Consider the following 26,555-nt stretch of genomic DNA (forward strand, 5'->3'; position numbering starts at 1 on the left):
CCTCTCCATTAGCCTGCATTTTTTCCAGTGCCACTGCACACAGCTACTCTGCAGCCCATCCAATGCAGCACGCATTTCAGTCAGCCTGTAGAACACAGTCTTAAGACTCATGTGTTGGGTTTTGGTTGGAAAGCCAGTGAAAGATATAGGCTACGTACAGGTTCTGGTTGGTTCTGGTACGCACAGGTACAGGTTATGAGGTAAATGCTTTGTGTTTTGAGTGTCACTTTTGGATTAGGCAATGTGTTGACCAGGCCACTGTATGTCTTTTTTTTTTAAGATTTGTTTTTGGGCTTTTTATGCCTTTAATTGATAGATCAGTGAAGAGTGGGACAGGAAATGAGAGGGAGAAGAGGTGGGGAGTGGACAGGAGAAATGACATCAGGCCGGATTCAAACCCGTGTCCTCCATGGGCTTCAAGCCCGAATGTGGTCGGGGCTACTGTTTGCGCCACAGTGCCCCCCAGGCCACTGTATGTCTTGATATTTGGTACGTACTCAAAAAAATAAATAAACACTTGCGCAGTCACCTCAGTTTCACTAAAAGTCTTTATAGTGCAAAGCATTCCAAGAGAAGAGGGCATCAGCACCATGGTATGTGCTGAGTACAGAGGTCTTGATGTTGGCATTACACCCTCTGTGGGCAGAGTCAGCGTGGCCTTGGGTGCACCTTGGGGTGTAAAGGGCCAGCCGGTCAGTGACTCAGGGGACGTGAGGGGTCTGGTCAGACCCTGTTAGGTATTAGCAGGCCTTTCTGGATCCTCTCCACATTAACCCAGAGGGTTTCAGCAGGGAGAGCTAGAACCGTCGGAGAGCTAGCGAGCACAACCACCCCAGGACTGCTGCAGGCTCCCTGGTAGATCCAGATGTGGATCTTGAGCTGCTTCAAGACACAACACATCCAGAACACATCATCTGCTTTTACATCTGCGTCAAATTCAGCTAATTATGAAAATGTGAATTGTGGGAATTAATCATGTATTAAATTAAATTCATAAATGTGATATAACAAAGTTAAAGGGCAAATATTAACGATATTTGCTGTTCATATTGCTTCTAATTGGAATGAAGTAAATATCTGTTGAGTATTTTACCATAAAATAGTTTGATTGTGTTGAATTAAACACCCAAAAATCGAGCGGGTCCACCAGACCCACAACACCTTCTGAGTAACAAAAAAATGAATACCATACAAGGGTTAACATGCAAACTGCTTATCTAACTAATGTGTTTAACTTGCATTTGACCTCTGTAGATGTGGGTGTTTGGGTAAACACTAGCCACGCGTACATTCCCATTATGCTCTTCTATGCCACGAGCCAGAACCAACTGGTTTGATGCAAACTGTGTCGACGGAAAATACATTTTCATTTAAGTTCATGAACTTGGCTTACAGTAATTTATTCCTGCTGCATTTAGAAATATTTGTCTTTATTTAACGTGTAAATGAACATGTACGTGTAAATGAGAAAGAGAGAGAGAGAGAGAGAAAGAGAGAGAGAGAGAGAGAGAGAGAGAGAGAGTTTGGTTAATGATCACCAAATCTACCTTGTGACAGACTGACAGAGGTGACCTGGGTTTATTTATTTTTGTGGCTACTGTGTGTTATTTACGAGTGTGGTAGTAAAAACAAGAAAGCATTTCCTCATCTTTCTAAAATATTCTGAATTTATTTGCATAGGACCTTGTTAAGTAACATCACACAATTGCATTCCTTTGAGTACGAGTGGCAACATGATGACTAGGCATTTTTCTGTTTGCGAATGTGTGATGCAATTCATGTGTTGATTTGAGTTATTGTTGAAAACTTATTTGACATTTGTCTTATTATAGACTGGAATATTACCATGCATTTAAAGGCACAGACCACTGCACTGAGAATCTGTCAGTAGGCCAATACAGACCTCCCTGACCCATGACAAAAAGGCAATTTGCAGCATTCCAACATTCCTTTAGCATACCCATATCTTAACTAAATTTGAGCATTTCAGTTGTATGTTTGCTCCATGTGAATCAAACCAATTACTTTTTTGAGCTGCACATCTACCAGTTGAATTACAGGAACATAACATCTGCAACCCTGAGGTTAATTCTGAACCCCAGCCCATGCCCATTACATCCTGACTTATTTCTCCCGGTCATAATCCCTATCCTGTACTCTAATAACACGCATTTGTATAAAAACATTTGCCATAGCAGGCACCTTCTGAAACCACTCTTGTAAAACAGAATCCCCTCAAGTTCCCTGGAAGGGATACACTCCAGGCTTGACGATTTATCAAGGACATCTGTTCAGTCACAGATCATCGTATTGCATTAAATTTTCCATTTCAATTTCAATTGTGTTTATTTAAAACACAGGAGCTATCAACAATGAACATGGTCTCACAGCACTTCACATGACCCAGTGCCTAAACCACAGCCACTGAAGTGTCATAGACACAAACTTCTCTCCCATTTAAAAATATTGTTCTGTCTCTTTCTCTTCACTTCTAGATTAAAAAAATATATGATTTTCAGCCTTTCAAATCTGTAAATTAAAGATACATAATTAAATTAATATTTTAGATTGTGGGCCACCTAGATTGCTGATAAATACCTTGAGTGCCCTGAGGCCTTATGTAACTCTGATTAAGTATTGATTTTTCCTCATCCCTGGGGTGGGAGGGAGGAAGATTTTGGTCTGTTTCTTGGAAAACGCATGCCCCTTGACCATGTTTTGGAAGGGGCCAGTGGAATGGGGGAAGATATGTGTCCACCCCTGCTTACGCTTAGTAAACCATGGGCGTGCAGTTTGTGCCAGGCTTTCTCTCCCCCTCCCCCCCCGTCCCTCTCCTGATGGGGCTATAAAAGTTTGAGTCCACTTGCACGTTGGGCATCTTGTCCAGCTGATCTCTCTCCAGGGGTTGCACCAAAGGTCCTACTCACCATGAAGCTGCTCTTCCAGACGCTGTGTCTCTGCCTGGCCCTGGGCCTTGCCACACCCTCGTGAGTAAAATATTATAAAACCTTTGTGCAATTTAATCTTGTTGCTTGTTGCATGCATGTTCTAGTTAAGATCCTGATCGTTCTCTCACCAACAGCCAGATAACTGTCCGATTTGGCCTGATCTTTTTCTTACCTTCTCAAGCAAAACACTCTTCTTATTATTCTTCAGACAGCCTTTTTGGTTTTAATGTTTTCCCTATTGTCCATCTTTTCCTTTTCTCTCCAGGCATCATGAGGGACATTTACAGGGGGGTAAGACAAAGTTTCAGTTTAAAAAAGATTTCTTGTTGGGAATGCTCTAACACTCTTTATGATTATTCATGCATTACAAAGGCCATGAAACACCTGGCTTTGGCACAAACTATTGTCTTCCATCAACAGCTTTCATATAATGTGCTTTACATGTTTGTTTGTTTTTTTATTGGAATTGTTTGACATACGCCGTAATTCCTCATAAAAGCTTTGCCTATTTTCTAAATTGTCTTTCTGTAAGGCATCGAGAGAGAATTCAGAGGTTCCACCTATACCAACAAGGTGACCACAAGATTTTACCTTCTTTTAATGCAGATGAACCAGCAGGTGATGCGCCAAAGCATGACCACTCCATGCACCACGCCGCTGTGCTTGATCGCTGTGCTGGAATGGAGATGGACGCAGTGGCAATCACAGAGCAAGGAGTGCCATACTTCTTCGAAGGTGAATGAAGTTTGATTATGGAAAAGTACTCAATCCCCAAACAATCAGTAACATACAGTACCGTGCAAAAGTTTAAGGCATGTTTGAATCAATGCTGTTAAGTGAGGATGCCTTCAAAATGACATGAATAGTTTTTTTTATTTATCAATCAACAACATACAAAAATGCCTACAAAAGAATGGTTGATACGCTAATGCAAAAGAAAATAATAACTGTGTAAAGAGAAATGGCTAAAACCTTTACACAGTACTGTAAATGTGGCAAGATACATATGTTCAGGCCTTAGTCATATCAGGAGGTTAATCATATTATGTTCCTGCTAGGTGATCACCTCTTCAAGGGCTTCCACGGAAAGGCGGAACTCTCCAATCAATCTTTTTCTGAGCTGGATGACCATCACCACCTGGGGCACGTGGACGCTGCTTTCCACATGCACATCCCTGATGCTCCTGAGCATCACGATCACATGTTCTTCTTCCTGGTACTGTTGTTCATTGGAACGTAGTCATCAGTATCATATCCGATCTGAGGTTTCTAGTAGCTTATAAAAGGCAGTCAAATATTTCTGGTGTGTCTAAAATGCCCTAAGTGCTCCACTAACTTGTTTCCCCCGCTGCTTAAAGGACACCAAAGTGTTCAGCTACTACAACCATACCCTGGAGCCAGGCTATCCTAAGGACATCAAGGAAGTCTTCCCTGGGGTTCCCGACCATCTGGATGCTGCTGTGGAGTGTCCAGAGGAGGACTGCAAGTCCAACCTGGTCATCTTCTTCAAAGGTAAATGGGAAAAAGTCAATCACTCAAAATAGAGTATACCAAGCAGTCAAAAATTATTTCTTTGTAGAACTTTTTGGAGCTTTTGTGGAGCTTTTGCATTTGTGATCTTTTTTTCTCCAGGTGATGATATCTACCACTACGATGTCAAAACCCAGAAGATGGACGAGAAGGAGTTTGCGAGTATGCCTAACTGCACCTCAGCCTTCCGCTGGCTTGGCCACTATTACTGTTTCCATGGTCACCAGTTCTCCAAGTTTGACCCAATGACAGGAGAGGTACATGGCAGATACCCCAAGGATGCCCGTGAATACTTCATGAGGTGCCCAAAGTTTGGTGAGTGAAAGAAAAGGTTTGACCAATCTTTATTTTGGAGAATAAAGGATTGATGATTTTGGGGTCGCCATGTTTACACATGAATTTCATGGAGCTAAAAAAAATTATACTGTTGAGAAGTAATAAATTACAGAATGTGAGACAATAGGTGTTACAGAAAGTATTCATGAAATAGAGTCATGTGATGAGCAAATAAAAGTGGGTCCAAGGTGACATAAGCATTCAGGCAACATGTCAGTGCTCTTTCCAACTTTCTGTCTCCTCCACAGGTGATGCCAGTAACCACGTGGAGAGAGAGCAGTGCAGCCATGTGCACCTTGATGCAGTTACATCTGATGATGCTGGAAGTGTTTATGCATTCAGGGGTGAGTATGATGTATGTGTGCTTGATCCAGCTGTGCACGAAATTTAATCTCAACTTGGGGTGTGACCTTTTCTTTTATTTCTCTGCCCAATACCCTCTGGTCCAATACACCTTTTTCTTTTTCTTCTCCCTCTAAGCCCACCACTTCCTGCGTATGGAGGGAGAGAAAATGCATTCAGACACCATTGAGAGTGCCTTCAAGGAACTCCACAGTGAGGTGGATGCTGTCTTCTCCTATGAAGGCCATATGCACATGATCAAGGTGCGACTACTACTCCCACACTACCCTTCAGTATTTTGACCGATTGACAGTAAAAAATGTGACATTTATGAATATCATTCTTTGCAGGACAGTGAAGTGTATGTCTACAAGGTTGGGGAGCCACACACACACCTGGAAGGCTACCCAAAACCTCTGAAAGAGGAGCTTGGAATTGATGGACCTGTGGACGCAGCCTTTGTTTGCCAAGACCACCATATTGCTCATGTGATTAAAGGTACCTTTTGTACCTCATGACGGAGACTTTTCTCTTATGGCTGATGTTGCAATGGGAGATGTTTTCAACTCTTTTCAATTGTGTACATCCAGATCAAACCCTCTATGAAGTGGACCTAAAGGCAACTCCTCGAGTGCCTATTAAGGATGGCCCCTTGACCCTCTTCAAGTATGTGGATGCTGCTATGTGTGGGCCTGATGGAGTCAAGATTGTTGTTGGCAACCATTTCTACCACTTTGAGAGCCTCATGATCATGCAAGCTGCCAAAGCCATCCCTGAAGCCAAGAGGGTGTCCACGGAGCTCTTCGGCTGCGACCACTAGAGGGAGCCCAAGAGTTATCTGGAGTGGGCTGAGCCTGAGCTGTGGAGCTACAGACAAAACATGCGGCACATGTGAAACCAACTCCATCCACTGCCTCACAGACCAAATGCACGACCCCAGTCAGTCTCACATAGTGGCATTTCCTGTTTCCTCTTAATGCCCTCTTCGACTTTATGTGTATACTTCTACCTCTATACTTCTACTGCTCTGGCCCTACCTTCCCACCAACACACATGCTTACACAACCACAGAGATAGTATTATATGTTTTCCATGTCATTGTGGTTTGTGCTGACTGAGTTTTGAACATTCCAACAATTATTGATTTTGTTAACAGGTTAAAAAGAAAATAAACAATCAATGCCTTTAAACCTGAATGACAAAATTTCATTTGCCTTGCCGTGTACTCTCATCATTGAATAGCACAATCAGATTTCACACTAACTGACAAGGAAGTCTGTCAGTTTTATCCAGCTGTTGACATCTACCAAATTAGGTGTAACTTTTACCAACCAAATAACCTTACCTTAACCTACACTATAGTTTTAACCAATGTTTTTCTCACACCTTCCTCTTTCAAACTGGTATCAGTTTCAGTCACTAAAGCCATTATTATGTTGTGCAAAGTGTTATCATGTTGTGCAACTCAACCCTTCCCTTTAGCATCCTCCACTTCGACTTTTAAAGGAGCTTGCGGCACCATTCAGAAACAGCAGACTATACCATTAGCATGCCTCTCTTTTATTTGCTAGCATGGTTAACACAGATGATTCACAGATTTACCTCAGTCATTTTAGTTATACACAGGAAAAGATGTCAAGTCTGCTAGTGCATCAGCCACAACCACAGGCTCACATTTTCAGCAGCCACAGACAACTCTTTTGAAGCTCCTTGGAGTGACCGTCCTCAAAAACCCAAATCCAACATAAGTATTGTGGTTGATTTAGCTACAGAGCCTTATCACCTATCTCCACTGGTCTTATGTGTGCTTGCCAACCTTGTTGCCGTGCCTCTGCTACCAGTTCTGCATACTTTAACTTCTTCCTTTCAAATGCTTCCTCAACTGCTGTCCTCAACCTTCCTCAACCTGTTAGAACAATAAAGAGGCTTTTGTTTACCGGCCCACTGCTGAGGGAAGTGCAGAATAATGACTTGCTATTCACAATGTCTCTGGATGTAACTCATTGTTTTTTGTTTTGTTTTTGTTTTAGAAAATCAACCTTGTCTTTTAAAAAGAAAGGGTTGATTCTCCCCAAATGTAAATACAACGCAGGCTATACAAACCAAGGGTCAGTTGCTTAACCTTAGATGATTTCATTGAATATAGAGTTCACTTTGGAAAAGAGAGGCAAGTCATTCCAGATGTCAAGGTCTTCGATTCTACACCATTAGTTATTTTACCTACCTATCATTGATACAACCAAATAATGCACTTCTTTGTCTTTACTACTTTGCATGATATTAGCTATGGTACTGATGTTCAAAGTAGCAATATGCACCAAAAGCATAACTATTAAAGAGCAGAGAGACTATCATTAGAGTTCATGTTGCATAGTCCAAATGTGAATGGACATCCAAACTTATCCATATTGGTTCATGTGTGATACTGTCTGTCTTATGCTGCAAACAATACATGTTTGACATCATATATGTGCACTGCTATAACAAAGTAAAAGACTACCTCCGTTCAAACAACTGCCTTATGTGATCCAGTGGTACAACTTTATTTGATCACTGATCAATTGCGACCCGCGTGCCTGCATTCAGTTAGATAGGAGAGACCGAGACGGTAGTTGAAGATGGAGAGAGCTGAGGGATTGTTGGGCAGAAAGTTTCTGTTTAAATTTCTGCTTAAAAATGACGGAACAATCGACAAAACTAAAGTTGTATGTAGCATTTGTCAAGCTGAATTTAGCGATCACAGAAGCAGCTCGTCTTTAAGTTATCACTGTAATGCAAAGCACCCGACAGAAAGCAGTCCCAGGTTAGATGGTCGCCAACCCACACTCCACGACTTCTCTAGGAAAGTAACTAGACCAGTCCGTGAAAAGGTTACCAACGCTGTAGAAAAATTGAAAAAATGACAGCACTGGTAATGTCATACTACCAAAAAACTACTCAAATTCAGCGTAAATACAACCCTGATTATATTAGATTTGGTTTTGTGAATGGAGGTGACGTCGTCGTTGAGCCCAGGGCGCAGTGTGTCAAGTGCGTTTTAAAGCTGTCTAATGAGGCGCTCAAACCTTAAAATCTGAATCGACATTTGGAGACGCGACATCCAGCCCTCACATACAGAACTGGAAAGGATGAAAGGTAGCCCGTTCCTTTTAAAACAAGTCAGACGAGTCGACGGACGTCAGTAAAGCTGCATTAGTGCTGTTTTTTGTGCGTTATCATTGGAGTGGTATTCTACAAGAGGACATGCTTTTCTGCGCAGAGCTACCAACTCGAACTACTGCCCAGGAATGCTCGGTTCTATTTATGTTGATAATAGATTGCAGCCACAGATTTAAATCATTATTTCAATTATTTGAATCATTATATTGACCTATTTGAACCTATTTATTTGAACATTATTTTAACCTATTTGTTTGCATGTCTGAAGCATCACCTATTTTAATTAGGCCTAGCTGAGTGGTCTTGTTTGCATGTTTCATCACTTGTTTTGAGTGCATGCTATCTTTTGTGTCTATTCTGGTTTTATTTCATTGCTTGTTTGCTGTGCACAAATAGACCTAGGCCTACTGCAATTAAGTTTCTTTATTTCAAAACTCTTTTGGATAATAAATTCCTTTTGACTGAAAATGCTCTGTGCGGTTTTATATTGTTTTCTGGTGCACAATACAATTTTGATTGCAATATCTAGAGGAAGATTTTCTTGTATTAATTACTAGGCTCCCACCTGTAGCAGGTGCTGATGTTGCTCTTTGTGACACATAACAATCGCTTATTAATAAGAATGGAATATAGATTAGCTCAAATAAGCGGGGTGTCTGTTGGGCCCCGACCTGTTACAAATACGAAAAGGTGGGCCTCGGAGTAGAAAAGGCTGGGAACCCCTGCTCTAGAGCATAAAGAGCAGAGGTCTGGACAGCAGTGTGTCCATGTGCTGTGTGTGCATACGATATCCTTTATTGAGTTGTGCTGCCCCGCTCTGAATGAAGATGTTTGCCTTTTGTTCATTTTGAATGTCCAGGCATTGTTACACGCTGCCCATTGGTTCTGAAGTTGAAGAGAGTGAAAAATGGCACTCCCTGGTATGGGATTCTTTCGTACCAGAACAAGATTAAAGTGGAGCTCAAAAACCCAGCAGAAGTGGGAGATGCTGTTGCCAAAGGTCTCTGTGCCCGTTTGTTATAGTAGATATGTGTAGTTCTTGGTAAACACATGGGCCTGAATTTGAAATGTGTCTGATTTGTTTTGGCCCAATAATAATCACTGGCTAAGGTGTCTGTAACTGCTTACTATTTCGTGAACTAAAAGCATCTCAAGACTTGATTACCTTCATAATGTTCTCTGATCAATGTTGTTCTAATTGCACATTAAATTCGGAGTTCGGATCATTTCTTGATGAGTTTCTTGTCTTACAGCTCAGAATGCTCTCGCTGGTCAAGGGAAAGGCATCAGCCACGAGATGATTAACCTGGAAATCCGTTTCACCAATGTACCTGATCTGACTCTCATTGATCTGCCAGGCATTGCTAGAGTTGCCACAGGCAACCAGTCCCAGGATATTGAAGAACAGGTGAGAGGAAACTTAATTACAGTATGTCTGAAAGACACGTATAGTTAACGATGTTGTATGCAACATATAATAACGTACAACAAAAATGTTTGTTGTACATGACACAGCCCTCATCCAGCACACACCCTTGTGTTACAGATTAAGAATCTAATAGAGACATTCATTAAAAAGCAAGAGACCATCAATTTGGTTGTGGTACCTGCAAATGTTGACATAGCCACCACAGAGGCTCTGAAGATGGCTAAAACAGTGGATCCTGATGGGCAGAGGACTCTGGGTAATGTAGTTATTAACATTTTCTAAGGGTTTTTCATTGATATAGATAGAAGGAAGGTGTCGGTTTTGTTATTTGTTGTTTGGCATGCCTTTGCAGAACTTTCTTGTACATTTTGTAGAGTGACTTTGAAGTGATAGCACATGGTTGGACTCTTCACCGTCCACCCAGAAAGTGGTGTCTAATTAGTTATTTTATCAAACCATGAATCCCTTCCTGTGTTTTAATTTCTCATCCGTAGCATTTTTCTGGATGAAGGGAAAGCTTCTATTCCCCACCTATCCGAAAGGCTAACCAAAGAACTGGTATCTCACATTAACGTGAGTTCTTATGACACTAATGATGGGTACATTTTGGTTGTTTGCACTGAAATCAATCATTCAGTTTTTTGTACATACTGTAACATTAATAGTTCACAACTAAGTCGTGTTTTGTACGGAATTTGAATATTTTGTAATACAAGTTCTAAAACACCAGAATGGCTCCGTCTACCTATTGCTCCCACCTCAGTTTGTCTCTGGTTATACTAGGCTACTAAAACAGGTCTGGGATGATGTCTAAAAATAAATAATTTTGTAAGGTAGGATTACAACCACACAATAGACCCAAGTGATTTGAATCAATAATTTAAATCTCGAAAAAATCGCAATTTAAAGCATTGTAGATTAAAAAATAGACTTATTGACTCTCAAACTAGCACATAATTACTGTAGAGTAATTAAAAATATTACTTACTCATGCAAAGTAGATTTAGTCTGTATAGCATTGCTTAATTGCTTAGTACTGTTTTGTGATAATAACAAGCATTGTGTGTTTTTGTACATTACGTCAGAGATCCCTTCCCCAGTTGGAAAAACAGATTAAAGAAAAGCTAGAGAAGACTTCTACAGAGCTGAGAATGCTGGGAGATGGAGTCCCTCAAGATGAAACTGAAAGGGACAACTTTCTCATTGAGGTAAATTGAAAGTTTTGTGTTAATAAGATCTACAGTCCTTCGAGTAAATTGTTTTTTGAAAACTGTAATGTTGTATGTTACAGAAAATAAGCAGATTCAACCAGGTTCTCACAGACATTGTCAGTGCAGAGGAGGATGTAGGAGACACGGACACAAGTGTTTTTACTAAAATTCGGAGAGAATTCAGTAATTGGAAGACAGAACTTGAAAACAAAGCCTTCCAGTGTAAGTTCTTGTCATACCGTTTGTTTGCTAATGCAAACCTGATTCATAATTGGTCCATTCTTCTATATGGTGGAGATCTGGGAAATGTAACTGTAAATGTAAAGTGTAACTATGAGGAAACCCAAAACTGTAAAGTTGGAGTGTTGTCTTTTTACCTGCCGCATTATATGTTATTTTCAAATACTTTTGTCTTTAGTACAGGAGCATTTACGTGATGAGGTGGAGGAATACACTAGAATTCACAGAGGCAAAGAGCTACCTGGCTTTGTGAACTACAGGACATTTCAAAGCATTGTCAGAAAACATGTGGAGGATTTAGAAGAACCGGCAATGAACCTCCTACAAACTACCACAGGTTGAAGAGAAGTTTATTTTTCTCTGTTTCATCTTTATCTCACAAAGGTAATGATTGTTCAGTGTTACATTTACAAAACTAACCTCATTACTCAAGTTCATATTCACTCACTGCTTTCATTATGGTCTGGTAACTTTCCATTGACTTCCAATTGATGGAGGAGTGTGGCTAGTTTAATGTCAGTTTAATTTAATTTGAACTCATTGGATCAACTTGTTGTTCCCAACGTTAACACTGAACTAGATCACTTTTATGGCATGTTGGTTACTTGCTTTCAAGTCAAACTGGGAGACTCAGACTTAACCTTACATTCATCTTCTTCTGTTATCTTAAATAGACATCATTAGCATTGCTGTGAACAAAACCACCAGCAGCTTTTTTTAAGCTTATCCCAATCTGATGAGGGCAGCTAAGGATCCACTGGAGGACTTAAGAGAGCTGGAGTATGAGAGGGCTGAGGAAAAACTGAGGTCACAGTTTAAGATGGAGAAAATTGTCTACTCCCAAGATGGCCTCTATAGGCGCCAGTTAAAAGCTGCCAAGAGACCTGACATTGTCAACGCAGACATTTGTGAGATGACACATCATTTAAATGCTTATTTCAGAGTACGTGCCAGTTTCCTTGTCTTATTGTGTACTTGCCTATACTTTCCTTATGCCTGTTTGTGATTATTTACATCTGATTTGGTTATGTGTCCTCAGATCACCTCCGATCGCCTAGCCAATCAGGTGCCCCTGATTTTGCTGTATCACCTGATGGAGCAGTACCTTGTCAATGTGAAGACAGCCATGTTAGGCATGATAAGACACAAGGATGCAGGCAGCTTCATACAAGAGAAGTCTGATATAGCCAAGAAGAGAGAGTATCTTTTGAAGAGAATGGAACGCCTGAGGAAGGCCCGCCAAGTTCTGGCCAAGTCTGTGCCCTCTGCTTAGAAAGCCGGCAAAGGAGCATATTTGTTTAGTGTTAGGAGTAGGAGGAGTATTAGTTTTGCTGTTACACTCTGGATTTATTGCAATTTCACTTTACATTTTCTGTGTAGTGACAGGGGTCTGCTGTGAAAAGCAGCATTGATAAGTTACTGATAATTCATATACAGCAGAAAAAAGTCAAGGTAAATAATGTAAGTTCTATAAAGAAAGTTTCTACGTGTTCAAATGTGATAGTTGAAAATTTATTTTTAATTTTGAAATGATTGAAAGATTTGTTGAGTACTCCTAGTAAATTACATAATATTTAGAATAGTTTTATTACAGTTACTTAATTAGGCCTAAATCATGTTGAAATATATTCTGATATGTATTTTTTTATGTTTCATATTATGGATATGGGTAAAATGATAATAAAGCAATTTGCGTAAATATCCTAAAACCGCAGATAACTTTCGGTAGTCATTTTCATGTGGGTATTCTTATTTTACTCTTAATATTCAGTTAACCTTTTTCTATGTTACTTCTGCCCACATAATATTCTATACATTAGAATATAATTTTAAGAGAATTTGTCTCGGAAGGAACACATTCATTGTACTAGTACAAGTTAAATCAATTAGTCAAATCAATCGCCATTATAAAAAACGTTTCCCATCTTGGAGACAAATCATGTCTACTGATACCGTACTATAGTTTAATATATTCATACATCTCATACTGTAATATTGCCAGCAAGGATACATTTCACAAATCTAGGTAAAAAGTCCTCTCTTACACTGCAGTGTCTTTTGCCAGTCTCTGTCAATCCAGGCTAAAGGGGCTTTCCGACATCTATAGCTGACAGAAGGTTTTGACCCAGTGAATAAGAGTGAGTGTGAATAAAAGAGTCTGATTTATCACTCCTTAAAATATCTTCCAGGTTATATTAAACTCCTTCTGGCGAATTTATTTTCATGTCTGTTGTATAGATTATCAGACGTGACCATCATAAATCGTAGCTTAAATTGTTATAAACATCATGTACAGTATGTGCTATAGAATAAAACACAATAAAAGAACAAACAAATTAGAGTTAAAAGTGAATTTGACTAAAACCCATATAGAGTGCAATATGCCTACTCTAGTTTCTGGAAGGCTGGTGTCTGACTGAAGGACATTTATACAAAACCAAAGCTAACATTTCTTGCACTTCTTGCCCATGAATACAGTCTTTTTGTTTGTTTGTTTGTTTGTTTATGTATGACCTGTGAACAAGTAGGCGATTGCAATACTCAAATTTGAGAGGTATATTTTGCTGGCATGTGACTTTTTTATAATTTCGTATCACATGGACATTGTCAATTTGATCATTTTTTACAAAGTAGTTTAAGCAATTTTTTTCTAAGCAGCTTTAGTCAAGGGTAGCTTTGCTGTAGTTCAACTTCTTCCAGTGTGAAGTAATTGGTAGCTTGTAACGCTATGCGTTCATGGTATCTTCCCCAACACTCCCTATGATGACCAACTATTACTGCAACTATTACTGCAACTATCTGTTTTGCACTACTTCCACTAGTGGGCGCAAGTGCTCCACCCTTGAGAAAACCGTTGTGTCCGCAACATGCAGGAGATGAGTTTCGTTTTCTCGAATATGAAACTAGTCACACCTTTCAGTGCAGGAGTGCAGTGTGGACAGAAAAAGTAAGTGAGGAGGTTACGTTTTTATATTTTCAATGTTTTAGATTTTGGATTGATTTAGTTTAGGTTATTTCATGTTTGTAAATGATGGCACATAACATTTCCTTATAACTTATTTTTCATCTTGGATTCTAATATGGTGTTGAAGCCAACTGGAATATAAACATAACAGATGGGGTAAGACAACAGTGATGAGTGATTTAGTGTTAGGCTGATTTGAAGCTGTTGTTTTCAGTTTCACAGAAAAAACTTTGACAGTTCATCGGGGGATACTATCTTGAAGGACTTTGGAGAAAACTGTGATAATCTGTAATAACTAAGATGCCAAAGATGCCAAAGAAGCCTACAATGCTTGAAGAGATCAGCCATCTTTCCCAGCATTATGAAGAAAAAGTGCGCCCCTGCATTGACTTGGTGGACTCCCTGAGGTCCCTGGGAGTAGAGCAGGACCTGGCCCTACCTGCCATCGCTGTCATCGGCGACCAGAGTTCAGGAAAGAGCTCTGTGCTTGAAGCACTCTCAGGAGTGGCACTGCCCAGAGGCACTGGTAAGATAATAATAATAATAATAATAATAATAATAATAATAATAAACTTTATTTGTATAGCACCTTTCATACAAAACAATGTAGCTCAAAGTGCTTCACAGCAAATGTATGCTTCCTGGTCTAGTCGTACCTTTGGCATGACTGCTTTTTGCAGTTTGTGCTCTAGATAGAACATAAAGAACAGAGTTTGAAGTTCAGGTCTGGACAACAGTGTGTCCATGTGCTGTGTGTGCATACGATGTCCTTTATTCAGTTGTGCTGCCTAAACCAGTATTTGAATATTGCTCCGCTCTGAATGAAGATGTTTGCCTTTTGTTCATTTTGAATGTCCAGGCATTGTTACACGCTGCCCATTGGTACTGAAGTTGAAGAGAGTGAAAAATGGCACTCCCTGGTATGGGATTCTTTCGTACCAGAGCCACATCAAAGTGGAGCTCAAAAGCCCAGCAGAAGTGGGAGATGCTGTTGCCAAAGGTCTCTGTGCCCGTTTGTTATAGTAGATATGTGTAGTTCTTGGTAAACACATGGGCCTGAATTAAAAATGTGTCAGATTTGTTTTGCCCCAGCAATAATCACTGGCTGAGGTGTCTGTAATTGCTTACTATTTCGTGAACTAAAAGCATCCCAAGACTTGATTTTCTTTCATATTGTTCTCTGATCAATGTTGTCCTAACTGTACATTAAATCAGTTCAGATCATTTATTGATGAGTTTCTTGTCTTACAGCTCAGAATGCTCTCGCTGGTCAAGGGAAAGGCATCAGTCATGAGATGATTAACCTGGAAATCCGTTCCACCAATGTACCTGATCTGACTCTTATTGATCTGCCAGGCATTGCTAGAGTTGCCACAGGCAACCAGTGCCAGGATATTGAAGAACAGGTGAGAGAAAATAAATTGATTACAGTACGTCTGAAAGTACAATACCATCATTTGAAGATGAAAACTTTTATACACTGCACAAACACATATTTATACATTAATTTTATACAAACACATAGTTAACAAAGTTTTATGCAAGATATAATAACTCTGACAACAAAATGTTTTGTTGTACTTAGTTTGTAACATGACACAGCCCTCATCCAGCACACACCCTTGTGTTACAGATTAAGAAACTAATAGAGACGTTCATTAAAAAGCAAGAGACCATCAATTTGGTTGTGGTACCTGCAAATGTTGACATAGCCACCACAGAGGCTCTGAAGATGGCTAAAACAGTGGATCCTAATGGGCAGAGGACTCTGGGTAATGTAGTTATTAACATTTTCTAAGGGTTTTTCATTTATATAGATAGAAGGAAGGTGACGATTTTGTCATTTGTTGTTTGGCATGCCTTTGCAGAACTTTCTTGTACATTTTGTAAAGTGACTTTGAAGTGATAGCACATGGTTGGACTCTTCACCGTCCACCCAGAAAGTGGTGTCTAATTAGTTATTTTACCAAATGCATTTTCCGTGCTCTTGTTGATGGTCCAAGCTCACCATAAACAGGTCACATTGTCTCGCCTTCAGGCATCCTGACGAAACCTGACCTAGTGGACAAAGGAGCAGAGGACAATGTTGTCAGTACTCTCAACAATCTGGTCATTCCGCTCAAGAAAGGCTACATGGTGGTGAAGTGTAGAGGCCAGCTAGACATCAATGACAACTTGTCTCTGACCAAAGCTCTGGAGAAGGAGAGGATGTTCTTTGAAGACCACACACACTTCCGGTAAGGAGAGTAAAGCCATTACCGGTAAGGACGGACTAAAATGGACAAATGAGTATAACCATGAATCTCTTCCTGTGTTTTCATTTCTCATCCGTAGCATTTTTCTGGATGAAGGGAAAGCTTCTATTCCCCACCTATCTGAAAGGCTAACCAAAGAACTGGTATCTCACATTAACGTGAGTTCTTATGACGCTAATGATGGGTAAACTTTGGTTGTTTGCACTGAAATCAATCATTCAGTTTTGTGCACATACTGTAACATTAATAGTTCACAACTATGTCGTGTTTCGCACAAAATTTGAATATTTTGTAATACAAGTTCTAAAACACCAGGATGGCTCCATCTACCTATTTCTCCCACCTCCGTTTGTGTCTGGTTATACTAGAATACTCAAATTATTATCTTGTAAAGTAGGATTACAACCACACAATAGACCCAAGTGATTTGAATCAATAATTGAAATCTCGACACAATTTAAAGCATCGTAGATAAAAAACAGACTTATTGACTCTCACACTAGCACATAATTACAGTAGAATAATTTAAAATATTACTTACTCATGCAAAGTAGATTTAGTCTGTTAAGCATTGCTTCATTGCGTAGTACTGTTTTGTGATAATAACAAGTATTGTGTGTTTTTGTACATTATGTCAGCGATCCCTTCCCCAGTTGGAAAAACAGATTAAAGAAAAGCTAGAGAAGACTTCTACAGAGCTGAGAATGCTGGGAGATGGAGTCCCTCAAGATGAAACTGAAAGGGACAACTTCCTCATTGAGGTAAATTGAAAGTTTTGTGTTAATAAGATCTACAGTCCTTCGAGTAAATTGTTTTTTGAAAACTGTAATGTTGTATGTTACAGAAAATAAGCAGATTCAACCAGGTTCTCACAGACATTGTCAGTGCAGAGGAGGATGTAGGAGACACGGACACACGAGTTTTTACAAAAATTCGGAGAGAATTCAGTAATTGGAAGACAGAACTTAACAAAAAAGCCACCCAGTGTAAGTTCTTGTCATACCGTTGGTTTGCTGATGCAAACCTGATTCATAATTGCTCCATTCTTCTATGTGGTGAAGATCTGGGAAATGTAACTGTAAATGTAGAGTGTAACTATGAGGAAACAAAATCTGTAAAATTGGAGTGTTGTCTTTTTACCTGCCGCATTATATACATTATTTTCAAATACTTTTGTCTTTAGTACAGGAGCATTTACGTGATGAGGTGGAGGAATACACTAGAATTCACAGAGGAAAAGAGTTACCCGGCTTTGTGAGCTACAGGACATTTCAAAACATTGTCAGAAGACATGTGGAGGATTTAGAAGAACCGGCAATGAACCTCCTACAAACCACCACAGGTTAAAGAAAGAAATTACAAAAGAAGTGTCTATTTCTCTGTCTGTTTTCACTGACTTCAAATTGAGGAAGGAATGTGGCTAGTTTAATGTCAGTTTAATTTAATTTGAACTCATTGTTCTCAACATTAGCACTGAACTAGATTACTTTAATGACATGTCGATTACTTGCTTTTAAGTCCAACAGGAAGACTGACCTTACATTAATCTTCTTCTGTTATCTTAAATAGACATCATTAGCATTGCTGTGAACAAAACCACCACCAGCTTTTTTGAAGCTTATCCCAACCTGATGAGGGCAGCTAAGGATCCACTGGAGGACTTAAGAGAGCTGGAGTATGAGAGAGCTGAGGAGAGACTGAGGTCACAGTTTAAGATGGAGAAAATCGTCTACTCTGAAGATGGCATCTATAGCCGCCAGTTAGAAGCTGCCAAATCGAGACCTGAATATTCTGACGTATTCTGGAAGAGGAGCTTTAAGGTTATCAACGCAGACGTTCGTGAGACGGCTCATCATCTAAATGCCTACTTCACAGTACGTCGCCTTTGTACTTGTCTTCTTGTGTACTTGTCTATACTTTCCCTATGCCTGTTTGTGTTTATTTACATCTGATTTGGTTATGTGTCCTCAGATCACCTCCGATCGCCTAGCCAATCAGGTGCCCCTGATTTTGCTGTATCACATGATGGAGCAGTACCTTGTCAATGTGAAGACAGCCATGTTAGGCATGATAAGACACAAGGATGCAGGCAGCTTCATACAAGAGAAGTCTGATATAGCCAAGAAGAGAGAGTATCTTTTGAAGAGAATGGAACGCCTGAGGAAGGCCCGCCAAGTTCTGGCCAAGTCTGTGCCCTCTGCTTAGAAAGCCGGCAAAGGAGCATATTTGTTTAGTATTAGGAGTAGGAGGAGTATTAGTTTTGCTGCAATTTCACTTTCACTGCATTTTTTTGTGTAGTGACAGGGGTCTGTTGTGAAAAGCAGCATTGATAAGTTACTAAATATTCATACAGCAGAGAAAAGTCAAGGGAAATAATGTAAGTCACATACACCAAGACACAGTTTCTACATGTTGAAATGTGATATGAAATGATTGGAAGATTTGTTGAGCACTCTTGGTAAATTACATAATATGTAGAACAGTTTTATCACAGTTACTTAATTAGGCCTTAATCATGTTGAAATATATGCTGATGTGTTCATTTTTATGTTTCATATTATGTATTTGGGTAAAATGATAATAAAGGAATTTGCGTAAATATTCTAAAACATCAGATAACTTTTGGTAGTCATTTTCATGTGAGTATTCTTATTTTACTCTTAATATTCAGTTAACCTATTTCTATGTTACTTCTGCCCACATAATATTCTATACATTAGAATATAATTGTATGAAAAATTGTCTCGGAAGGAACACTTTCATTGTACTAGTACAAGTTAAATCAATTAGTCGAAATCAATCGGCATTATAAAAAGCGTTTCCCATCTTGTAGGAAAATCATGTCTACTGATACCGTACTATAGTTTAATATATTCATACATCTCATACTGTGATATTGCCTGCAAGGACACATTTCACAAATCTTTACAAGACAGAAAGTATAGTAAAATATCTTCGGACGTCAGAGACCCACCACGTGGTTATCCCTGCTGACAAATAGTTTGGAGGTAAGTCCGGGCTCCCTCTCTCTCTGAGAGGCTCCCGCCTCTCTCTGACCTGCTAGGACGTGGGAGAGCCCGACGAGCTTCTTGTTGTTGTTTAATAAATATACTTATATGCAACTCCGGAGTCCTGGGGTACGTTCGTCGTAGGATTGAAGCTAAATTAATCAATTGGCCTTTTAGCCCGTTAAGATTAGCGAGCTGATTGAGAACAGCAAATATCGGTTCGTTAACGGCTGACCCGCATCCTAATCATGTGGTTAATTTCAAGCAGGCTAAAGTTATCATGGCATTTGCGCGTGCACGTCCTACTTCAAAAGGCAGGAAAGGTCGATCACCAAAACCATGATTTTCTAACGGTATAATGGTTCTAAACTCAAAGAAAAGGGCTCTTTTTTTCTCCGCTGGCGAGTAGGAGATGAACATGAACGCTTATGAAGAATACAAGACCATAATCATGGCAAAATTCAACACCACCACCGCTGTGAGAGCAAGGTGTGTTGGGATGTTTATACCGTGATATCTATGTATGAATACCTAACGGCAAGTGTCAGCTGGTACAGAGGTTACCTCTACCGGTTAAAATCTGCATGGTTTCTAGTTCAAATCCTCTCACCTCCTTCCTCGATGTAGTTTTACATTTCCTTGGAAGTCGTTTTGAATAAAGGCGTCTGTTAAATGACTAAATGTATTAATAACAAATACAATAAATTGAAGCAGTGAAAATAAATTGTCTGTATTTCTCTCTATTCTTATCATGAGTCCACCGTAATCATTTTCTACAATAATGATATGCTATGGTGTACTAATAACACTCATATAATTATGAGTGCTTTGTTCTCCGCATCACCGACAGTACAAAAATGTACCACTCGCAAAAAAGCGCAAGACAGTCAATGTGGTGTTTGCAATAAATGACTCGAGAAGGTCTTGTAAATTAATGATTCCTTGTCGGCTGAATCGGTAGCGCTCATACAAGAATAATGGATCTTGGCGATCGCAAAGAACTCTCTCCCTCCGCTAATCTAACTCTAATATCAGTCCTTGGTCAATGGGATCCCTCCTTTTTCCGGGGGTGTGGCAAGCTTATCCAGCTACACTTAAGTTAGCCTGGCCTGGAGCAGGTTAGTGCTAATCGATATGTAACTATGGTGATTTATCAAAAGTTGCTTCCACGAACCAAAAAGAGGGGCGTTTTTTATCTTAGCCTGAAAATTAGCTCGCTAAACCGTTTAGCGAGCTACGACGAATACCCCCCTGAGGTAACTTGAGTGCATTTTCACCTAACAACAGTGACCCAGTGAATAATAGTGAGTGGGAATAAAAGAGTGTGATTTATCATTTCGCCACAACGTGGCCCTGTTGTAACATAACAGTTCTAGAACACCCCTAAAGAGGACTGCAGACAAATGTGCTTTAAATGAATAATTAGGTGAAAACATTTCGAAATTTGGTATAATTCAACATGAAGTAAAAAGTAATACAAAATGTACAGCCTCATATATGTCTCAACTACTAAATATTTAACGCTTGAAACTGTAGGAATGAACACATTTCATTTCTCCTTAGGCTAAGTCTACCCTTGCTGCCTCAACTTCTTCCAGTGTGAGGTAATTGGTAGCTTGCAAAGCTATGATTTTATAGTACCTTCCCCAACGGTGATGACAAAGTATGTCCAACATCTGTTTTGCACTGCTTCCACTAGTGGGCGCAAGTGCTCCACCCTTGAGAAAACCGTTGTATCCGCAACATGCAGGAGATGAGTTTCGTTTTCTCTCATATGAAACTAGTCACACCTTTCAGTGCAGGAGTGCTGTGTGGACAGAAATAGTTAGTGGGGAGGTTAAGTATTTATCTTTTCAATGTTTCAGATTTTGGTTCGATTTAGTTTTAGTTATTTTATGACATATTTTTCCTCTTGGATTCTAATATGGTGTTGAAGCCAACTGGAATGTAAGCATAACGGATGGGGTACGTCAACAGTGATGAGTGATTTAGTGTTAGGCTGATTTTAAGCTGTTTTTTTTTTTTCAGTTTCACAGAAAAATATTTTGACAGTATATCGGGGGATACTATCTTGAAGGACTTTGGAGAAAACTGTGATAATCTGTAATAACTAAGATGCCAAAGAAGCCTACAATGCTTGAAGAGATCAGCCATCTTTCCCAGCATTATGAAGAAAAAGTGCGCCCCTGCATTGACTTGGTGGACTCCCTGAGGTCCCTGGGAGTAGAGCAGGACCTGGCCCTACCTGCCATCGCTGTCATCGGGGACCAGAGTTCAGGAAAGAGCTCTGTGCTTGAAGCACTCTCAGGAGTGGCACTGCCCAGAGGCACTGGTAAGATAATAATAATAATAATAATAAACTTTATTTGTATAGCACCTTTCATACAAAACAATGTAGCTCAAAGGGCTTCACAGCAAAGAAATTAAGCGGAGAGAAATGACACCAAAATTGCATTGAATCTCAGCGTATGGGTATCCTGGTCTAGTCATACCTTTGGCATGACTGCTTCTTGCAGTTTGTGCTCTTGAGCATAAAGAACAGAGTTTGAAGTTTGGGTGTGGACAACAGTGTGTCCATGTGCTGTGTGTGCATACAATGTCCTTTATTGAGTTGTGCTGCCTAAACCAGTATTTGAATACTGCTCCGCTCTGAATGAAGATGTTTGCCTTTTGTTCATTTTGAATGTCCAGGCATTGTTACACGCTGCCCATTGGTACTGAAGTTGAAGAGAGTGAAAAATGGCACTCCCTGGTATGGGATTCTTTCGTACCAGAGCCACATCAAAGTGGAGCTCAAAAGCCCAGCAGAAGTGGGAGATGCTGTTGCCAAAGGTCTCTGTGCCCGTTTGTTATAGTAGATATGTGTAGTTCTTGGTAAACACATGGGCCTGAATTAGAAATGTGTCAGATTTGTTTTGCCCCAACAATAATCACTGGCTGAGGTGTCTGTCGTTGCTTACTATTTCGTGAACTAAAAGCTAAAAGTGGACTTGATTTTCTTTCATATTGTTCTCTGATCAATGTTGTCCTTACCTTACATTAAATCAGTTCAGATAATTTCTTGATGAGTTTCTTGTCTTACAGCTCAGAATGCTCTCGCTGGTCAAGGGAAAGGCATCAGTCACGAGATGATTAACCTGGAGATCCATTCCACAAATGTACCTGATCTGACTCTCATTGATCTGCCAGGCATTGCTAGAGTTGCCACAGGCAACCAGTCCCAGGATATTGAAGAACAGGTGAGAGAAAATAAATTGATTACAGTATGTCTGAAAGACACGTATAGTTAACGATGTTTAATGCAACATATAATAACTCGTACAACAAAAAATGTTGTTGTACTTTGTACATGACACAGGCCTACTCCTGCACACACCATTGTGTTACAGATTAAGAAACTAATAGAGACGTTCATTAAAAAGCAAGAGACCATAAATTTGGTTGTGGTACCTGCAAATGTTGACATAGCCACCACAGACGCTCTGAAGATGGCTAAAACAGTGGATCCTGATGGGCAGAGGACTCTGGGTAATGTAGTCATTAACATTTTCTAAGGGTTTTTCATTTATAAAGAGAGAAGGAAGGTGTCAATTTTGTCATTTGTTGTTTGACATGCCTTTGCAGAACTTTCTTGTTCATTTTGTAAAGTGACTTTGAAGTGATAGCACATGGTTGGACTCTTCACCGTCCACCCAGAAAGTGGTGTCTAATTAGTTATTTTACCAAATGCATTTTCCGTGCTCTTGTTGATGGTCCAAGGTCACAATACACAGGTCACATTGTCTCACCTTCAGGCATCCTGACGAAACCTGACCTAGTGGACAAAGGAGCGGAGGACAATGTTGTCAGTACTCTCAACAATCTGGTCATCCCGCTCAAGAAAGGCTACATGGTGGTGAAGTGTAGAGGCCAGCTAGACATCAATGACAACTTGTCTCTGACCAAAGCTCTGGAGAAGGAGAGGATGTTCTTTGAAGACCACACTCACTTCCGGTAAGGACAGTAAAGCCATTACCGGTAATGACTGACTAAAATGGACAAATCAGTATGAATCTCTTCCTGTGTTTTCATTTCTCATCCGTAGCATTTTTCTGGATGAAGGGAAAGCTTCTATTCCCCACCTATCTGAAAGGCTAACCAAAGAACTGGTATCTCACATTAACGTGAGTTCTTATGACACTAATGATGGGTACATTGTGGTTGTGTGCACTGAAATCAATAAGTCAGTTTTTTGTACATACTGTAACATTAATAGTTCACAACTAAGTCGTGTTTTGTACGGAATTTGAATATTTTGTAATACAAGTTCTAAAACACCAGGATGGCTCCGTCTACCTATTGCTCCCACCTCAGTTTGTCTCTGGTTATACTAGGCTACTAAAACAGGTCTGGGATGATGTCTAAAAATTAATAATTTTGTAAGGTAGGATTACAACCACACAATAGACCCAAGTGATTTGAATCAATAATTTAAATCTCGAAAAAAATCACAATTTAAAGCATTGTAGATTCAAAAAAAGACGTATTCACTCTCAAACTAGCACATAATTACTGTAGAGTAATTAAAATTATTACTTACTCATGCAAAGTAGATTTAGTCTGTATAGCATTGCTTCATTGCTTAGTACTGTTTTGTGATAATAACAAGCATTGTGTGTTTTTGTACATTACGTCAGAGATCCCTTCCCCAGTTGGAAAAACAGATTAAAGAAAAGCTAGAGAAGACTTCTACAGAGCTGAGAATGCTGGGAGATGGAGTCCCTCAAGATGAAACTGAAAGGGACAACTTCCTCATTGAGGTAAATTAAAAGTTGTGTGTCAATAAAATCTGCAGTCCTTCGAGTGAATTGTTTTTTGAAAACTGTAATGTTGTATGTTACAGAAAATAAGCAGATTCAACCAGGTTCTCACAGACATTGTCAGTGCAGAGGAGGATGTAGGAGACACGGACACACGAGTTTTTACTAAAATTCGGAGAGAATTCAGTAATTGGAAGACAGAACTTGAAAACAAAGTCTTCCAGTGTAAGTTCTTGTCATACCGTTTGTTTGCTGATACAAACCTGATTCATAATTGGTCCATTCTTCTATATGGTGGAGATCTGGGAAATGTAACTGTAAATGTAAAGTGTAACTATGAGGAAAAAAATCTGTAAAATTGGAGTGTTGTCTTTTTACCTGCCGCATTATATATGTCATTTTCAAATACTTTTGTCTTTAGTACAGGAGCATTTACGTGATGAGGTGGAGGAATACACTAGAATTCACAGAGGCAAAGAGCTACCTGGCTTTGTGAACTACAGGACATTTCAAAGCATTGTCAGAAAACATGTGGAGGATTTAGAAGAACCGGCAATGAACCTCCTACAAACTACCACAGGTTGAAGAAATAGATTAAAAAATAAGTGTCTATTTCTCTTTCTGTTTCATCTTTATCTCACAAAGGTCATGATTGTTCAGTGTTACATTTACGAAACTAACCTCATTACTCAAGTTCATATTCACTCACTGCTTTCATTATGGTCTGGTAACTTTCCACTGACTTCCAATTGATGGAGGAGTGTGGCTAGTTTAATGTCAGTTTAATTTAATTTAAACTCATTGGATCATTTTGTTTTTCCCAACATTAACACTGAACTAGATTACTTTTATGACATGTCGGTTACTTGCTTTTAAGTCCAACAGGAAGACTCAGACTTAACCTTACATTCATCTTCTTCTGTTATCTTAAATAGACATCATTAGCATTGCTGTGAACAAAACCACCAGCAGCTTTTTTGAAGCTTATCCCAATCTGATGAGGGCAGCTAAGGACCCACTGGAGGACTTAAGAGAGCTGGAGTATGAGAGGGCTGAGGAGAGACTGAGGTCACAGTTTAAGATGGAGAAAATGGTCTACTCTCAAGATGGCCTCTATAGGCGCCAGTTAAAAGCTGCCAAGAGACCTGACATTGTCAACGCAGACATTTGTGAGATGACACATCATTTAAATGCTTATTTCAGAGTACGTGCCAGTTTCCTTGTCTTATTGTGTACTTGCCTATACTTTCCTTATGCCTGTTTGTGATTATTTACATCTGATTTGGTTATGTGTCCTCAGATCACCTCCGATCGCCTAGCCAATCAGGTGCCCCTGATTTTGCTGTATCACATGATGGAGCAGTACCTTGTCAATTTGAAGACAGCCATGTTAGGCATGATAAGACACAAGGATGCAGGCAGCTTCATACAAGAGAAGTCTGATATAGCCAAGAAGAGAGAGTATCTTTTGAAGAGAATGGAACGCCTGAGGAAGGCCCGCCAAGTTCTGGCCAAGTCTGTGCCCTCTGCTTAGAAAGCCGGCAAAGGAGCATATTTGTTTAGTGTTAGGAGTAGGAGGAGTATTAGTTTTGCTGTTACACTCTGGATTTATTGCAATTTCACTTTACATTTTCTGTGTAGTGACAGGGGTCTGCTGTGAAAAGAAGCATTGATAAGTTACTGATAATTCATATACAGCAGAAAAAAGTCAAGGTAAATAATGTAAGTTCTATAAAGAAAGTTTCTACGTGTTCAAATGTGATAGTTGAAAATTTATTTTTAATTTTGAAATGATTGAAAGATTTGTTGAGTACTCCTAGTAAATTACATAATATTTAGAATAGTTTTATTACAGTTACTTAATTAGGCCTAAATCATGTTGAAATATATTCTGATATGTAATTTTTTATGTTTCATATTATGGATATGGGTAAAATGATAATAAAGCAATTTGCGTAAATATCCTAAAACCGCAGATAACTTTCGGTAGTCATTTTCATGTGGGTATTCTTATTTTACTCTTAATATTCAGTTAACCTTTTTCTATGTTACTTCTGCCCACATAATATTCTATACATTAGAATATAATTTTAAGAGAATTTGTCTCGGAAGGAACACATTCATTGTACTAGTACAAGTTAAATCAATTAGTCAAATCAATCACCATTATAAAAAATGTTTCCCATCTTGGAGACAAATCATGTCTACTGATACCGTACTATAGTGTAATATATTCATACATCTCATACTGTAATATTGCCAGCAAGGATACATTTCACAAATCTAGGTAAAAAGTCCTCTCTTACACTGCAGTGTCTTTTGCCAGTCTCTGT

The 26,555-nt window shown here is 39.4% G+C and overlaps 3 protein-coding genes and 1 pseudogene across 3 annotated transcripts; all 4 read left to right on the forward strand.

Annotated features, from left to right (window-relative positions):
- Positions 1 to 2,833: 2,833 nt before the first annotated feature.
- Positions 2,834 to 6,346, forward strand: hpxa (hemopexin a). The gene is made up of 10 exons (XM_012842333.3): positions 2,834 to 2,987; positions 3,214 to 3,239; positions 3,555 to 3,683; positions 4,007 to 4,164; positions 4,307 to 4,460; positions 4,581 to 4,793; positions 5,063 to 5,158; positions 5,295 to 5,419; positions 5,507 to 5,654; positions 5,747 to 6,346. The coding sequence occupies exons 1-10, from the start codon at positions 2,929 to 2,931 to the stop codon at positions 5,974 to 5,976; spliced, it is 1,338 nt and encodes a 445-aa protein (XP_012697787.2). The 5' UTR covers positions 2,834 to 2,928; the 3' UTR covers positions 5,977 to 6,346.
- A 2,911-nt stretch (positions 6,347 to 9,257) lies between these two features.
- Positions 9,258 to 12,805, forward strand: LOC105913255 (annotated as a pseudogene).
- Positions 12,806 to 14,465: 1,660 nt separating this feature from the next.
- LOC105913256 (interferon-induced GTP-binding protein Mx-like) lies at positions 14,466 to 19,024 on the forward strand. Its single transcript, XM_031583827.2, has 11 exons — positions 14,466 to 14,686; positions 15,020 to 15,160; positions 15,412 to 15,566; positions 15,794 to 15,932; positions 16,199 to 16,397; positions 16,495 to 16,573; positions 17,054 to 17,176; positions 17,260 to 17,401; positions 17,599 to 17,757; positions 17,985 to 18,289; positions 18,387 to 19,024. Exons 1-11 carry the CDS (start codon positions 14,470 to 14,472, stop codon positions 18,618 to 18,620), a joined length of 1,893 nt encoding a protein of 630 aa, XP_031439687.2. The 5' UTR covers positions 14,466 to 14,469; the 3' UTR covers positions 18,621 to 19,024.
- A 2,129-nt stretch (positions 19,025 to 21,153) lies between these two features.
- LOC105908624 (interferon-induced GTP-binding protein Mx-like) lies at positions 21,154 to 26,387 on the forward strand. The gene is made up of 12 exons (XM_031583820.2): positions 21,154 to 21,370; positions 21,452 to 21,755; positions 22,115 to 22,255; positions 22,508 to 22,662; positions 22,813 to 22,951; positions 23,218 to 23,416; positions 23,508 to 23,586; positions 24,100 to 24,222; positions 24,306 to 24,447; positions 24,644 to 24,802; positions 25,158 to 25,426; positions 25,523 to 26,387. Exons 2-12 carry the CDS (start codon positions 21,539 to 21,541, stop codon positions 25,754 to 25,756), a joined length of 1,857 nt encoding a protein of 618 aa, XP_031439680.1. The 5' UTR covers positions 21,154 to 21,370; positions 21,452 to 21,538; the 3' UTR covers positions 25,757 to 26,387.
- The last annotated feature ends 168 nt before the right edge of the window (positions 26,388 to 26,555 follow it).

This window comes from Clupea harengus, chromosome 2, assembly GCF_900700415.2.
Source record: "Clupea harengus chromosome 2, Ch_v2.0.2, whole genome shotgun sequence".
In the NCBI taxonomy this organism is placed as follows: domain Eukaryota; kingdom Metazoa; phylum Chordata; class Actinopteri; order Clupeiformes; family Clupeidae; genus Clupea; species Clupea harengus.

Coding starts and splice junctions, on each gene's coding strand:
- LOC105913256 (XM_031583827.2), top strand. CDS start 14,470: ATGCCAAAGAAGCCTACAATGCTTGAAGAGATCAGCCATCTTTCCCAG. Junction 16,574..17,053: donor AACTGGTATCTCACATTAAC/GTGAGTTCTTAT, acceptor ACATTATGTCAG/CGATCCCTTCCCCAGTTGGA. Junction 17,758..17,984: donor CCTCCTACAAACCACCACAG/GTTAAAGAAAGA, acceptor TATCTTAAATAG/ACATCATTAGCATTGCTGTG.
- hpxa (XM_012842333.3), top strand. CDS start 2,929: ATGAAGCTGCTCTTCCAGACGCTGTGTCTCTGCCTGGCCCTGGGCCTT. Junction 3,684..4,006: donor AGTGCCATACTTCTTCGAAG/GTGAATGAAGTT, acceptor TGTTCCTGCTAG/GTGATCACCTCTTCAAGGGC. Junction 5,655..5,746: donor TATTGCTCATGTGATTAAAG/GTACCTTTTGTA, acceptor GTGTACATCCAG/ATCAAACCCTCTATGAAGTG.
- LOC105908624 (XM_031583820.2), top strand. CDS start 21,539: ATGCCAAAGAAGCCTACAATGCTTGAAGAGATCAGCCATCTTTCCCAG. Junction 24,223..24,305: donor GGGACAACTTCCTCATTGAG/GTAAATTAAAAG, acceptor TGTATGTTACAG/AAAATAAGCAGATTCAACCA. Junction 24,448..24,643: donor TGAAAACAAAGTCTTCCAGT/GTAAGTTCTTGT, acceptor TTTTGTCTTTAG/TACAGGAGCATTTACGTGAT.